Raw genomic sequence first — 15,180 nt, forward strand, 5'->3', positions numbered from 1 at the left:
CGGAGTCCATGCCGTCCCCTCACGGGAGGAGCTGGTCCCTCTGTCCCCACGTCTCTCTGGGTGCCCTTGCCACCGGCCCAGCACCATGGTGAGACTGGCCCAGGGCCGCTGCAAGGAGACTGCAGCTCACGAGGGGAACAAAAACGTGAGCGGACAATGAGGAGACCTCAGCGTGTTTATGAAAATGTGGCCGAAACACCTGCCAGGGGCCAAGGAAAGCTCTGGGCCTCGTCGGGACTCCCTTGGTGGGTTACTCCCCTCAGGGACCGAGTTTACAGTTCTCCGGCATCGCAGGCCCCAGCTGTGCAGGGACTGAGGACCGGTGGGCAGGAGACAGGTCCAGGCAGGCCCTGACCACCTGGGGGAGCGCCGGCCCAGCCTCGGGCCAGCTGCATGATCAACATGGTGTCACTGCATCCTCAAGCACGCGCCTCCTGGCCCGGTCACGGGTGAGGACACTGATGCCCCCACATGGTGACTCACCAGGTCCTACAGCTCACACGGGGCAGAGCTGGGCCTTGCCCAAACAGGGAAGGTTCCAGAGGAAGGTCCTCTGAGGCCCAGAGTTCATCAGTGCTGCACGGAGCAGCCCTGAGGAAGCCTCCTTGAGCTCCAGGCTCCAGATTTCCCAGCTCTGCAGGCGGCCTGGGGGCAGCTGCAGCCCATGGCCTGAAATGCAGGGGCCTGGAGGCTGTGCCCTCCCGCCAGGAGGCCCACCACCTGCGGCGGCAGCTGTGCTCCCGAGCGCAGCCCTCCCCCTGTATATAAGGGAACCCTCTGCGCACAGCAGCTGGGCTCAGAACGCACGTGAAGGACTCCCCGCGGGCAGGTTCCTGGTGGCGAGATGCGGCTGCGGTCCCTGCTGTTCTGTCTTCCCCTGGCTCTGGCTGCAAGTGGCCCACCTGAGCCCTGGGCACTGGAAGATGATGTCACGCTCCACTGTGGGCCCCAGGGCCTTCGGTTCACTGCGCACCCTCTCCATCTGGACACGGGGACGCCTCCCACCCTGAGAGCGTGGGGTAAGTCTGACAACGCACCTGCTGAGCCAGCCAGTGGCTCATCGCCACAGCCACCTGAAACCGCCCTCCAGCGCCCTCTCCCCCTAATGCTGTCCCCCTTGGCAAACTCGGCCGCTTGTCTGCAGACCTGTCGCTTGTCACCTCACTCCTGAGCCGGGCCCCCTCTGGTTCCTCTCTCTCCTTGGTGGTGGCCCTCTGGGGTTGCCCTGCCCCTGCACCGTCACCACAATGACGGACCACCTGTGCTCTCTGCCCCTCCCCCCCACCCCCAGATAAGGCTGGCCTGCTCCACAGGCTGCGCAACGACTCTGGCTGTGGCACCCGGGTGACGGAGGGCCCCAGCAGCTCCGTGGTGCTGGAGGCATCCTACAGCGGCTGCTTTGTCATCGACTGGGTGAGTATGACCCAGGCTTCAGGAACGCCGAGCCCCGCCCTGTGTCCCCCCCACCCCCCAGGCTGACCCTGGCCCCTCTCTCCAGGGCTCCCACCAGCTCATGCTAATCAGCATCGAAGACACAGCAGCTGCTGGGAGCAGGCGGAGCATGAAGACCAGGCTGCTCCAGTGTCCCATGGCTTCCCCAGGTACATACGGGTCACCCCCACCTGCCCTGTGCAGGGACACTGCTGCTCCTGACGGACGGTCGGCAGCCCTCCCTCCACCCACATCCTTAGGATAACGTCCACCTGAGCGAGCTCCGCGTGGGGGAGCCCCGTGGGGAGGGCTCGTGAGGTCCCTCCGCAACCCCCGAGGGCCTGAGCACTGTCGAGGCCCCCAGCAGTGAGCCTGGCCACGGGCCCCTCACGGTGGACTCAGACAGACAGGAACTGCCCCAGGAGCAGGCCCTCGGGGCTTGAGGTGGCAGGCGGGCGGGGAAGGGCGTGGAAGCTGTCGGGAGGACTTGGCCTCCCAGGGCCAACTGAGCGAGGCCAGCCCCTCTGGGGGCCCCTTGATCTCCTGGCTGGGGCATTAGCCAGGACCCCAGCCCCTGCAGGTCTTGCCCGGTGACCTGGGAGCCCCCCATTCAGTCAGAACAGACGCCTACGTGGAACTCGCTCTGCTCACCCCTCTGCTACTCAGTGCAGCCCAGAGGGTGACACTGACAAGACGCGGTGACCAGGCACCATCCCGGGTAGCCCCCTGGCCGGCCCCGCATCTCAGAGGCCGGCAGGTGTCCCGTGGGCCCAGCAGAGCGGTGCTCCGGGGGAGATCCCTGCTTCTCCCAACCTCCTTAGTCTTTTTTTTTCCAAAAAATATTAATTTCAGGGACTCCTGCCAGACAACTTAATATTTGCATAATTTCCTGGGACGTAATCTGACGTGTGATAGGGACCTTTCTACCCAAGCCATCTGGATATCTATGGGAACCCCCGTGCTTTGTAACCAAATCTCTCCTGTCAGGCCCGAGCTTTGTGGCCTGACTCGAGTGGCTCTCCTCTCCAAACGCAGCCCGGAGCGCTCCGGTGGCCGCCCTGTGCGACTCTGTGCCGGAGTGGGACAGGCTGCCCTGTGCCCCTCCCCCCACCACACCAGGCGACTGTCAGAGGCTGGGCTGCTGCTACAACTCCACGGGGGACTCCTGTTACTATGCCAACACAGGTGCGTGAGGCTTCTTTGCAACCAGCTGAGGAAAGTGCCCCTTACTTGCCACCGAACCTGGGGGAGGTTCGCCCCCCACCCTCCAACCCCAGAAGGCAGGTACTGAAAATGACCAGAGGCCGTGCCCCCTGCACCCTGGCCCTAGCGAGCAAGCTTTCTGCAGCTTCTGTTGTCTGAGCTCCTCAGAGTCTTAAGGTAGAGCCATAACACTTAGCGGCCTCAGGAAGTCAAGTCCAGGTGCAGGATGGGCCTCCCACCGCAGTGGGGTCTGGCTGAGCCTTTTTTCAGAGGCTGCTTGCTGTCTCTCCCAAGTCACGCTCTCAGGTGTTCTAAGGCCGATGACCCCCACTGAGTGCACACTGGCCACACTCTGTTCTCAGCTCTGAAAACACCCCATCGGCCACGCAGAGCAGGCACTACTGTCCCCATTTGCAGATGAAGCTGCAGCCAGGAGGTTAAATACTTTTCCTGAGGTCCCACAGTACGTGATGGAGGCGAGTCACACCCAGGTGCTGACCCAGAGCCCTAATTAAGCTCCGGGCAGCTGAGCCAGCATGGAGGTTCCAGCCAGGGATGTCCCCTTCTCTGGGGACACTTGGACAAGCTAAGTCAGACTCCCGTCTAGCTGCCCCGTAGCAGAGAGCACCTGCCTCCAGCCCTGTCCCTCTGGTGTTCCAGTGACCTCGCACTGCACCCGGGACGGCCACTTCTCCATCGCCGTGGCCCGGAACGTGACCTCGCCGCCCCTGCTCTTGAACTCTGTGCACCTGGCCCTCGGGAACGACAGTGAATGTAAACCCGTGACGGCCACACCAGCCTTCGCCCTGTTCCGGTTCCCGTTCACTTCCTGCGGCACCACGAGGCGGGTGAGGACCGCTGGCCTTTCGCGTTGCTCCTGACCCTGTCAGGCAGGTGGGAAGCGCCCTAGTGGCTGGGGGAGGGCTGGACGAGGAGCCACGGGGATACGCCGGGCCCTTCTCTAGGTGTGGGACGGTCTCTAGGACGGGAGGGGGCTCACCGCTGGGACCTCGGAGGCCGCCCTGGACATGGGGCCCAGCCCACATCAGCTGTGCCCCACGGAGGCTGGCACGGACCCCGGGGGGAGGAGAACCAGAACAGACTCCTCTTACCACACTGCCTGGGCACCCAGCGGGGCCACGCCCCAGTGGGGCCCCATGGGAATATGCCACGCCCCTCCCTGTCCTCTGTCCTCAAGCGGGGCCAGGTGGCTGTGTCCCAGGGTGGTGGAGGACACCGGCCCTGCCTCCGCAACAGGCAACGGGGGGCGGGGCAGCGTCGCTGAGCACTGGACCCGAGCAGGCCCCAAGGGGAGCGGCTTCGGGCCAGCAGCAGTGACCGGCTGCCTTTGTCGCCCCCACCCCCCAGATCGCTGGGGGCCAGGTGGTGTACGAGAATGAGCTGGTGGCAGCCAGGGACGTGCAAACGTGGAGCTTCGGCTCTATCACCCGCGACAGCACCTTCAGGTAAGGTCCCGGCTCACCTGCCCAGCCAGATGCACAGCAGCTCGGAGGCTGCCGCTGGACCCGCAGGACGCAGGACCCTTCCCCATGGGAGAGCCCACCTGGCGCCGGGCTGTGCAGGCTTGCTGGCCTCACTCACGAGGTCTGCTGGCCCCAGCCTGAGCTATGCCCCGAGCTCAGCTGTGTTCTTCGCTCCGCACACCTGTGTCTCATTCTGGCCTTTTCCCTTCCACTGCCCACAGTCCATGCTGTAGCAGACCATGCTGTAGCAGAAAGGGTCCCTTTATACTCCTGGGTCAGACAGCCTGCTTCCAGCTGCAGGAGGACAGGGAGAGCACTTTAACTGGACACCACGCGTGACCCACGGGACCCTTCTCCAGCCTGATCCCCTTACGTGGTCTCTCTCCCCCCGTCTCCCCTCCCCCCGTCTCCCCTCCCCCCCGTCTCCCTACCAGCCCCCCCCCGTCTCCCTACCCCCCCCCCCGTCTCCCTTACCCCCCCCCCCCCGTCTCCCTCCCCCATACATCGCCCTTCTGTCGTCTTCGAAGGACCTCAGACTCCTCCACACGCTGCTCCATCAGCTGTTCTCTCCCTCCTGTGCCTCCGTCCTGGCACATCACTCCAAGTCCCCATGAGACGGTCCCCAACGGCCTTCTCTACCAAAAGCGCCCGTTTCTCCACAGGCCCGTGTCCATTGTGGGTTTCCCAAGCCTCCCACCCTTCCCCACTGACCCCTTTCACCGTGCTTTCCCCCACTAAAATAGAGGCCCCCCATGGCCAGGGACCGGGCCCATGGCATTCACAAACCTCCCCAACACCTGGCTCTCTTGAGTGGCCCCCTGAGCACCCCAGGGACGGGATGCAGCCTGCCCCCCTGGAGCTAGCCAGCCACCCGGTTCTCCGCAGGCTCCGGGTCAGCTGCACCTACGCTGTGAGCAGCCAAACCCTCCCGCTTCACATCCAGTTGCTGGTCTTCCCTGAGCTTTTGCCTCAGACCCAGCCTGGACCCCTGACGCTGGAACTTCGGATCGCCAAAGGTAAGACCCGCCTGGCCGTGAGTGTCCGGCCCGCAGTCCGAGTCCTGTCACCCTTCTGGGCATGGAGGCCCTGCCTTGGTCACGAGACGCTTGCTAGAGGAGTTAATGTGGGCGCTGGCCTGCCTCAAGCAACCCAGAGTGTCCTAGCTCTGTCCCCACCGCTGCAGCTCACTTTGGCCCCTTGCAGATAAAAACTACAGCGCCTACTACGGCGCCGGTGACTACCCGGTGGTGAAGTTACTGCGCGAACCCATCTACGTGGAGGTCTCCCTCCGCCACAGAACCGACCCCGACCTGGGGCTGCTGCTGCATCAGTGCTGGGCCACGCCCAGCCCGGACCCCCTGCATCGGCCCCAGTGGCCCCTGCTGGAGAGGGGGTGAGTGCTCTTCCACACACCCGTGGCGCAGCCCCTCGGGGAAGCCCCCCTGACTGGGGTGTCCCCACCAGATGCCCCTACGCTGGAGACAACTACCAGACCCAGCTGATCCCCATCCAGAACGCCTCGGGCCTGCCCTTCCCTTCCCACTACCAGCGCTTCAGCATCTTCACCTTCAGCTTCGAGGACCTGGGGGCCAGGCAGGCGCTCACGGGACTGGTATGATGCCCCCTTCCCTGCCCCTCAGCAGGGCTCGGACCCCTGCTCCCACGTTCCCACGTCAGGCCCCCCTTGGCTGAGGCTGGTCTTTAATGCTGGCCATCGGTAGTGCCTCAGAGCAACCTCCGTACAGGCGACGTGAGGGATGTTTGCGGGCGTCACCCTGGTTCTCCGGTGCCACTGCGATACCGGCTTAGGCTACCGAGACTTTCCGACTTGCTTTTGATGTCCTGCCTGCCAGGGAGGTAAAGCGGCCCCAGCCTCCCCTCCTGATGGGGCTACAGCGGGACCCCACTTCTCTTGGCTCCCAGGTGTATCTGCACTGCAGCGTGTCTGTCTGCCAGCCCGCGGGGGCGCCGTCCTGTGTGACCTGTCCCACTGCCAGGAGTGAGTACCTGAGCCCTCGGCACTCCGAGTCCCCAGAGCTAACCTTGCACCCTGTGTGCAGATGACTCAGACCAGGGACCCAGCCTGCTGATGAGGTTTCACGATGTACTGTTGTGAAGAGTAGAACAGAAACAGGGACTGGCTTCAGAGTCCCAAGCCTTTGAAATATAAGCTGAAAATCCTCGTGACTCTCAGCCTTAGCTTTCTCCCTATGAATTTTCATTAGGCCAGGAGTCAAGCTGGTTCATGGCCTACATATGGCCCAATTAAAACCACGTTCTGTCTGGGCAGCTCACAGGTGTAGACTTTGCCACCTGCTTGAAGGAGGGCCTGACAGGTGGACGTGATTGAAGGCTTAGAACACAAGCTCTAGCTGGCCAGGCCCAACGATCCTACTGTGTGTCTGTGCACACGTGCATGCTCCCACCCAGTCTACTAACGCTTACCTGTCTAGTTCCTGCATTACATTCATGAGCCCGGAAGCTTTAAGTCCCTGCTAGCAAAAAAAAAAAAATCCCTTATAGTAATGATAGTTTTGAAAAAAATACTACATTAAACCCTGGCTATTGTGGCTCAGTGGACTGAGCCCGGCCTGTGAACCAAAAGGTCTCGGGTTCAATTCCCAGTCAGAGCACATGCCTGAATTACAGGCCAGGTCCCCAGTAGGGGGCATGCAAGAGGCAACCACACATTGATGTTTCTCTCCCTCTCTCCCTCCCCCTCTCTAAAAATAAATAAAATCTTAAAAATAGTACATTAAGTATCAAATATTTAACACCACCGCTGCATACAATCTATATTCTTCAGGGGAATTAAACTTAGGTTAACCTTTCCAAGGGCCAATAACTGGCGAAAGCCATTGGGCTCAAACGGAGCTCTGCTGTCAACTCATTTCCAGTTTCCTGTCGTCACAGGAAAGGGTCCTGGTGTGAGCCTGCTAGTGTCTAAGTTCCACTTAAGAAAGAGTGGCAGTTGGGGGTAGTCCAACATCATGACTTGGTCTGTACTTCCAAACTGGTGAAACTGAGGTAACAGCCAGACAAAACAAATTTGAGCAAGACAGACTTAAAATAGCAATATGAGGTCTGACACATGCATGTGAGTTTTCTGAAGGAACTGCATGCATTGAGGAACCTGGCCTTGCATTAGACTCTCCCTTCCTAATGCCCCACAACCCCATTCGCAAAAACGCGACACACCCCAAGCTCTCTTCTCTCCAACAGGAAGGAGAAACTCCGACATCCATTCCCACAATGGCACTGCTAGCATTTCCAGCGAGGGTCCCATGATTCTACTCCAAGCCACTGAGGACGCTTCAGACAAGCTTCGTGAACACTCGCGTGAGTAGAAGACCCGACCAGCTACCTGAACCACTCGTCAAACCAAAGCTCCTTCCTCACCCGCTTCCTCTCTTACTAGTCTTTTTGCATCTCCGAAAAGGGGACTAGCTTGTTGTTCTGATGGCTAGAGACCGCTGGTGGTGCTCAGGATGCAGCTCACTGCACCAACCTCTCTCCTCCCCAGGCTCTCCGGCAGACTCTCAAGCTCTGTGGGTGGCCGGCCTCTGTGGGACCTTGATTGTTGGAGTCTTGTTCGTGTCCTACCTGGCTATCAGGAAACAGAGATGAGTCACTCAGATCAAATATGTTAATAAAATTAGATTCCACTAGCAGCCTGTGCCCAGCTTCTCATTTGAAAGGCTGATTGCTCTAGATCAGCCCTTTACCTGTTGTCGGCATCTCGTCTCTTCAGCTTGGTGGTTATCCAAGAATAGAATAAAAACCATGATACCCTATTTTGCTTTTTTTTTTTAAAGATTTTTATTTTCAGAGAGGGAAGGGAGGGAGAAAGAGAAACATCAATGTGCGGTTGCTGGGGGTCATGGCCTGCAACCCAGGCATGTGCCCTGACTGGGAATTGAACCTGCAACACTATTTTTCTATTTCAACCTATCTTCTGATTATAACGACATTTCAGTAGAATTTCATAGTTGATGACTCAAACAGCATATACAAGAACTAGATAATCTCAGACTGAGCAGAGACTTTTATAAGCTCGAGATGTGCAGCAGGGTGGCGGGCGGGTGGGGGGGGACCATCATCCGCCAAATCAATCAAACTGAGGCAGTACCAGTCTAGAGCTCATCCTGGATCCCCGAGACCGCTGTCTCTCAAGTTTGATGTGTGTGGGACTCGGAGGAGGGCGGATGGAAACCGATGTCTGGCCTCGCCCCCAGAGTTTCTGATTAAGTGGGCCTGCGCTGACACTTAAGAACCAGTATTTCTAACCATTTCTCAGGTGATACTGATCTTCCTGTTCCAAAGCCACACTTTGAAAACCAGTGTGTCCACCGCTGACTAAGAGGAGGTGTTCGATCTTGGATTGGTTAACCAGGGGTGACTTGATCAGAGGCTTAGCTTTGAACCAGAACCAAGTAACTTCCTAGTTTAGCCATTCTTATAGATCAGTAGAAATGCAGTGGGGTGGTTCCTCATGGCACGTGTCCCACCACAGACTGCCTGGTAACTATGGCTGTGGGTCAAGTTCTAGGGTAATCTCTATTTTTTCACCCAAGAGCTCCACCAGTCACCCTGGTAAGGTTTCCCCATTCATCCGCAAGGAGGAGCTTTTGCTCACTTGACCATTCAGCGAAGTAAAGGTTGTTCATCTTGGCTTTTAGACAGCTGCTCGCAGTGGAGCCCAACCACTTTGAACTGCTCAGCAGGGACTAAGTATCAGCTTCCTTGACCGGGACCCCGCCCGCTGCCTTGGTGACAGGAACTATCCCAGAGGTTTGAAACACATGTGTCTCCTGAAAACCTAGTAAGGCAGGCACACATCCCCAGCCTCCAAGGCCTGGGACAGAGAGAGGTCAAATACCTTACCCTCTGAGACAAAGCAAGTGCATGCATCCTTCTAAACAAAGCTAATTGGATAAGCCAGCATCACTTGGTGTGATGATGGTGGAGCTGGACCACGAACTCTAACTCCAGAACTTGTGCTTCTGATTCCATGTTCTGAAGGTGCTCAGCTCTCCAGGGGGACCAGGTTCCAGCAGAATAGGTCCAGCTTGCCAGAGGCATGGGGGCTCTGGCTAAGCTAGACGTCTGGACACAGAGGGCCGTCACTACCGACTGCTTTCCATGGCGCTAAAAGCCAGACGTTGCAAAGGGGAAAGCAGTGGTTTTTAGTGGCAGTGGAGGTAGCGGTTAACTGGGTCATGTAGCAACTTCAGTGTACCATTAATTCACCTGAGCAATCTTGGACAGACAAAACGCTTTAATATTTTAGATGTATTAGATTAAATACAATTTCATATAACGAACTTTAGATTTTTTTATACCCAGTGTGTATCAATGGCAAATCTCAATTTCCATGTTCAATAGTAACTAGGAATAGCACATTTTTAGATTTTATAAGATTTGCAGTTCAAAAAACTCAAACCCAAATTATTCTTCAAACCCAAATTATTCCAAGTTTTTTAGTAGCTGAGCTATATCTGTCTTAAAATTGTTTTGTGCTTGCCACATTTTAAATGTCTGTCGCTGCATCTGACTAGAAGTCGCTCCAGCGTGACTGAAGTCACTCAGTTCAAACACACGCTGGTTGTGGAATGTGACAAGCTTGATACTCTGTGCTGGGAGCAAACCCCAGGAAAGCTGCCCCAGGAGATCTATCAGGCCAGGAGCTCCTGGCTTGCCCTCCAAACCAGGCAGGAGTGTGGGGTCCTCTAAATGGAACTGACTTAAAAAGCCAGGCCCCTTGGTTTCCGCCAGACGAGGGCAGCCTGCCCCAGCAGCATGCCTGGCATTTAGGTGACTTACCTGGTGGCCCCTTGTCTATGTTTTCCCCCGTGGAGGGTGGTAACACCTATAAGAAATCTGGATCAAACTGAAGAAAAAGTCCTGGTGCTTCAGCCTTGACCTAGGACCTGCTGGATTCTCTCTGGTGGGGCTCCTTGGGCTGATTAGATTCATGCCCTGTGACCTTCCAAGGGGACCTAGACTTACTTCCCAAACACATTTGACCATGGAACCCTTTTCAGAGATTCTTACGGTAGCGACGTTCTGTGGAACATGCTTCAGTAGATGGAACGAGTCTGGTTTCCAGCCCTGGAACCCTTGTTGGAACTTGGCCTGCTCGAGTAGGAGGAAGGACCATTTCAGGGAGGAGTGGTAACAACGCACCTGTGGATCAGAGAGTCTGGCCAGAGCTACCTGGTTGGGGTTGAACCCCTGCTCTGAAGTGAGATCTCGGTTGGGACCACTGACTTGAATGGCTTATTGGTGCGCACATCCACTTACTAGGCTGGAAACCTTGTTATCGCCAGAGGCCCTTTCTTTAACCACACTCCTCCTTGGCACGTGTGTCATTTTAGCCCTTCTCTGATAGCTCCTTACACACGACCCACCCCACCGCCCCAACTCTCCCCTCCCTTCACAGTACCCTCCTAACTTAGTGAAGCTGACTTCTGGTTAACAACTCTCTACCCTTCACCTGAAAGATTGTTTAAATCCAATGGGAATAACAATTCATTCTTACAGGTGTTGGGGTTTTGTGGATAAAATTGCTGATTTTTAAAAAAAAGATTTTATATATTTTTAGAGAGTGAGCAAAGGGAGGGGGGAAAAGGGAGAGAAGCATCAGTGTGTGGTTGTCTCTTTCATGCCCCATCCTGGGGGCCTGGCCCACAACCCAGGCATGTCCCCTGGCTGGGAATCGAACTGGAGACCCTTTGGTTGGCAGGCCTGTGCCCAGTCCACTGAGCTACACCAGCCAGGGCAATAAAATTGCTGATTTTATTTCTTTGTGTGCCTGCACTGATTTATCTTGTGTTCATGTGACAACATGGCCTCCTACTCTGCTTGGAGTGGAAGAACCCGCTAGGCTTCCTGCTAGTAACTGAGGTTCCCCTTCAGCATCTTCCCTTTCTCCGGATGAGCCGCTGGTCCCAGGTCCTGTCCCTTGAGTCCCCACCCAGCTTGAGCAGCATATACCATTCTGCATCACTTTGAGAAATAATGCATGTGGCTAACTTTGAGAACTTGCATGTCTGAGGATCCCCCACCCCACTTACCCAGGTCCCAAACTAGAGACAAGGGGATCCTGCCCTCTGTCGAAGGCACTGCTCTATTGACCACGTCATTCAGTGCTACAGTTTGTCATTTGACTTCTGGTTCTCCATCAAGTGTCCTGTCCATGGATGTTTTGTATGATTTGACTTAGAATATTCCCTGTCACCATTCTAAATATTGTCAGGATTTTTCACTGGTATCTGATTGCTAGGGGTGGAAATCTAGGGGTCTATGGCTTTCAACTTGAGGAAAAGTTCTTATTTCTGATTTACTCTTTTCCACCTTGCTTTCTGGAATTTTTGGCCATTAAATGACCTAGTTAATGCTTTTATTTTCACCTTTGTATAGCTTTGGGTTTCTACTTCTTCAAAGTCTTGTTTTTTTAAATAAATATTTCAATCGTAAATTTAAATTCTGTTCTTTTTATATACTGTTATTTAGATGCACAGAAGGATGGGAATAACGAGAGTTTTCACTTCCTTATGGGGCTGATGTATAAGATGCACGAGATGATGTACACAAAGTGAAACACAATGAGAGGAACCTGTGGACCTGCCCCCAGCCTAAAAGCATCGCCAAAACAAGCTCCTCGGGAGCTCTTTGCTGATCCCATTTCCTAACTAATTTCCAGGTGAAATGATCTTAAGTTGCCTCTTTACTTCCTTGAGCTTTCTTTGGTTTCAGCACATGACTAACTGAGCTTTATAGAAATATTGTATGACTTCTCATTCAAATACAAATCTTGCCTGTCTTGCGTTTTCCTCTTAGACCTTTTTCTTTATTGCTAGTATTCTTCAAATATCCCTCTTGTCCCTTCACAAGAAAGGGTAAAAAAGCCACTTAGAAGGAAGCTCTGTGCGGATGTGGACTCATCAGCTCTAATTTTCTACTGCAAGTGATCAATGCTCTTATTTCTTCCCCATTTCAATGGAGGTACTTGTTCAAAGTAACACGGCAAGAGTGTTTTCCTAATGCTAAATTCTGTCTTCTAAGGGGGCATAACAGCCCTCAGTTCCAAGCATCTCTGGCCCTAGGTCAGCCCACCCACTGCCAGGATGAAAGGGTGAATCTCCTGGTCATCTGACAAAGGGATCAGGTGTTTCACAGCTTCTGAGGATTGTTTTACTTTCTGATTGAGTCACCATATAAGGTATGCTGATGTTGTATATACTTGCTGAATATTCACATATGTAAGTATCTGTCTAACCACCACCTTGACCAAAGTTGGCACACATGCAGCAGCCACAGAACCCCAGTCAGCAACTCCGAGAGGCAAGGCCCATCCTGAGTTCTGAAACCATAGATTAGATTCACTTGTTCTTGAATATCTTAAACGGAATAAACCATACTCTACTGTGCTTGGACTCTTTGATCTAGTGTCTGAGACTTGTTTATATTGCATGTGTCAGCAGTTCTTTTATGTTCTAAGTTACAGTAAAATATTAGTTTATCAATTATCATAGTGATGGGCATTTGAGTTATTTCCAGTTTAGGGCTATTAGTAACAAAGTTGCTGCAAATACTGGTAGCCTGCCTCCTTGCTAGTATACAACATCTTTATGTAATCTACTCTGAATAAGTCTGGCCCTGGGACAGTAGAATACAGCAAAAGTAATGATGTGCCTGGGCCTACACTGTACAAGGCTGCACAGCAGCTGCCTGGGCCCCTGGGTCACTTGCTCTGGAGAAGCCAGGTGTTATGCTACAGTAGGAAGCTGAAGCAGCCCGGTGGAGACAGCCTGAGGCCCCCAGCCAGCAGGTGTGGGTGAGCATCCTTGGGGATAGGTCCTCCAGTCCGAGCCCACACCTCCCTGCAACCATAGGGAAGACCCAGCACCAGCTGAGCCCCTTCTGAATTCCTGCTCTACCACAACCATGAGGAAAATGGTGACTGTTATCATAAGCCACTATGGGGTAAATTTGTAATTAAAAATGTATTAATATCTTAAATCATGGAAAAATAAACAGTGAAATTACAAACCATTGTTACAATAATGCTAGCTTTTATAACTCCCCATGTAATTCACCTTTATTGAGCTCTTTATTTCTCCATATGGCTTTGAGTTACCTTCTAAAGTCCTTTCATTTCACCCTGCAGAATTTCCTAGAGCATATCTTGCAGATCTAGTGGTAACAAACTCTCTGTTCTTGTTTATCTAGGAATGTCTAAATTTTTCTCTTACTCTTGAAGGACAGCATTTTGCATTTTGAATGTATCAGGCCACTGCCTTCTGGCCTCTACAGTTTCTGATGAGAAATCTGCTCATCACCTTAAGAATCCTTTGTATGTGACAAGTTGCTTCTCTCTTGCTGCCTTCAAGATTCTCTTTGTCTCTGACTCTTTTTTTTTAAATTAAAAAAAATTCATTATTTTCAGAGAGGGGGGAAGGGAAGGAGAAAGAGATGGAAAGAAACATCAATATGTGGTTGCCTCTCACGCACCCCCCACTGGGGACCTGGCCTGCAACCCAGGCATGTGCCCTGACTGGGAATCCAACTGGTGACCCTTTGGTTCACAGGCTGGCACTCAATCCGCTGAGCTACACCAGTCAGGGCTTTGTCTCTGACTTTTGACAGTTTGACTATAGTATGTTGTAGTGTATGTTTCTGTTATTCATTCTACTTGGAATTCATTGCACTTCTTGGATGTTTATACTGATGTCTTTCATCAAATTTGAGAAGTTTTCAGCCAAATATTCTCTGCCCCTTTGTCTCATTCTTCTCCTTCTGGAATTCCCTCAGTGAGTATGTTGGTTCATTTGATGATTTCCCATAAGCCCCTCAGACTCCGTTTACTTTTCTTCATTCTTTTCTGTTCCTCAGATTCAATCATTATTGTCCTCTCTTTATTTTTGCTGTTTATTCTTCTACCAGACATAATCTCCCGTAGAATTTCTTTTGTAATGAAAAGTGTCAGCCCCTGCTACCCCCATCTTCTCTGGAATATTCAGACCAGGATACTAGCCAGGACTATTGGCAAAATATTTAATCTCTACAGACTCAACTTCATCACTTATGAAATAAGAAGTAAATTAAATTCATCTTTATGGCTTTAAGTTTTCAGCTCTTACATTCTTCTAGATTTTATATCTCTTGATAGTTCTATTTTGTTTGTACAGGTAGTCTTGTGTCCCCGTGTTCTCATCTTACAGGAAAGTGGCAGGACCTGAATTCAGACCTAGGAGGTTTGGTTCAAGCCCAGGGATTTAACCATTGCTTCTTACTGCCCTGGCAATGGATTCTACCATAGTTCACCTCTGTGGTGTACATCATTCTCTGACTTCCTGGTTAGCTAGTTACCTAAGAGGATATAAGGGCCAGGAGGCAAGAGACTCCATCAGATGACAGGAGTTAAAATGAGATTAGGAAACTCACAGACTTAAGATTTTCCTATTAAAATACCCACAAATCCTTTCTCCCCTTGGATAGAAGTACTTGGCAAAGGCATAAAAATGCCACAAAGAAAAATCATTATAATAATGTGTTCAAACCTCATTCATGTTGTAGCAGTATCACTATTTCACCCCTTTTTATGGCCAAATAGTATTCCATTTTTCTATTCTGTTTCCATTTATCAGGTGATGAGCATTTGAGGTAACTTCTTTTGGCTATTGAAAGTAAGGTTGCCATGTACATTGGAGTGTATGATCTCTGTAGATGTGCATTTTTATTTCTCTGGGTACACACCTAGGAGTAAAATTGCTGGGCCATAAAGTAACTCTATGTTTAACATCTTGGGGAACTTCATAACCATTTTCCAAAGCAGCTGCCCCATTTTACAATCTCACCAGCAAAGTCTGAGGGTCCAGTTTCTCCACACCTTCATGAAAACTTACCTAGTGTTCTTGTATGGTCCTTTGCATCTCTGTGGTGTCCGTCATAACTTCTCCTCTTTCATGTCTGACTTTCTTCAAATCTTTTCTCTCTTTTTTTCTTAGAGATTCTAGTCTGAAGTTGGTCAAGTTTATTAATCTTTTCAAAGAACCAG

At 52.7% G+C, this 15,180-nt stretch overlaps 1 protein-coding gene across 1 annotated transcript; it reads left to right on the forward strand.

Moving 5' to 3' along the window:
• Positions 1-844: 844 nt before the first annotated feature.
• ZP4 (zona pellucida glycoprotein 4) lies at positions 845-7,776 on the forward strand. The gene is made up of 12 exons (XM_028531406.2): positions 845-1,019; positions 1,292-1,413; positions 1,499-1,601; positions 2,467-2,616; positions 3,295-3,482; positions 4,003-4,100; positions 5,004-5,134; positions 5,322-5,511; positions 5,583-5,730; positions 6,042-6,117; positions 7,341-7,457; positions 7,642-7,776. The coding sequence occupies exons 1-12, from the start codon at positions 845-847 to the stop codon at positions 7,743-7,745; spliced, it is 1,602 nt and encodes a 533-aa protein (XP_028387207.1). The 3' UTR covers positions 7,746-7,776.
• The last annotated feature ends 7,404 nt before the right edge of the window (positions 7,777-15,180 follow it).

The sequence above is a fragment of the Phyllostomus discolor genome, chromosome 15 (genome assembly GCF_004126475.2).
Source record: "Phyllostomus discolor isolate MPI-MPIP mPhyDis1 chromosome 15, mPhyDis1.pri.v3, whole genome shotgun sequence".
NCBI lineage: Eukaryota > Metazoa > Chordata > Mammalia > Chiroptera > Phyllostomidae > Phyllostomus > Phyllostomus discolor.

Coding starts and splice junctions, on each gene's coding strand:
- ZP4 (XM_028531406.2), top strand. CDS start 845: ATGCGGCTGCGGTCCCTGCTGTTCTGTCTTCCCCTGGCTCTGGCTGCA. Junction 1,020..1,291: donor TCCCACCCTGAGAGCGTGGG/GTAAGTCTGACA, acceptor CCCCACCCCCAG/ATAAGGCTGGCCTGCTCCAC. Junction 6,118..7,340: donor GACCTGTCCCACTGCCAGGA/GTGAGTACCTGA, acceptor TCTCTCCAACAG/GAAGGAGAAACTCCGACATC.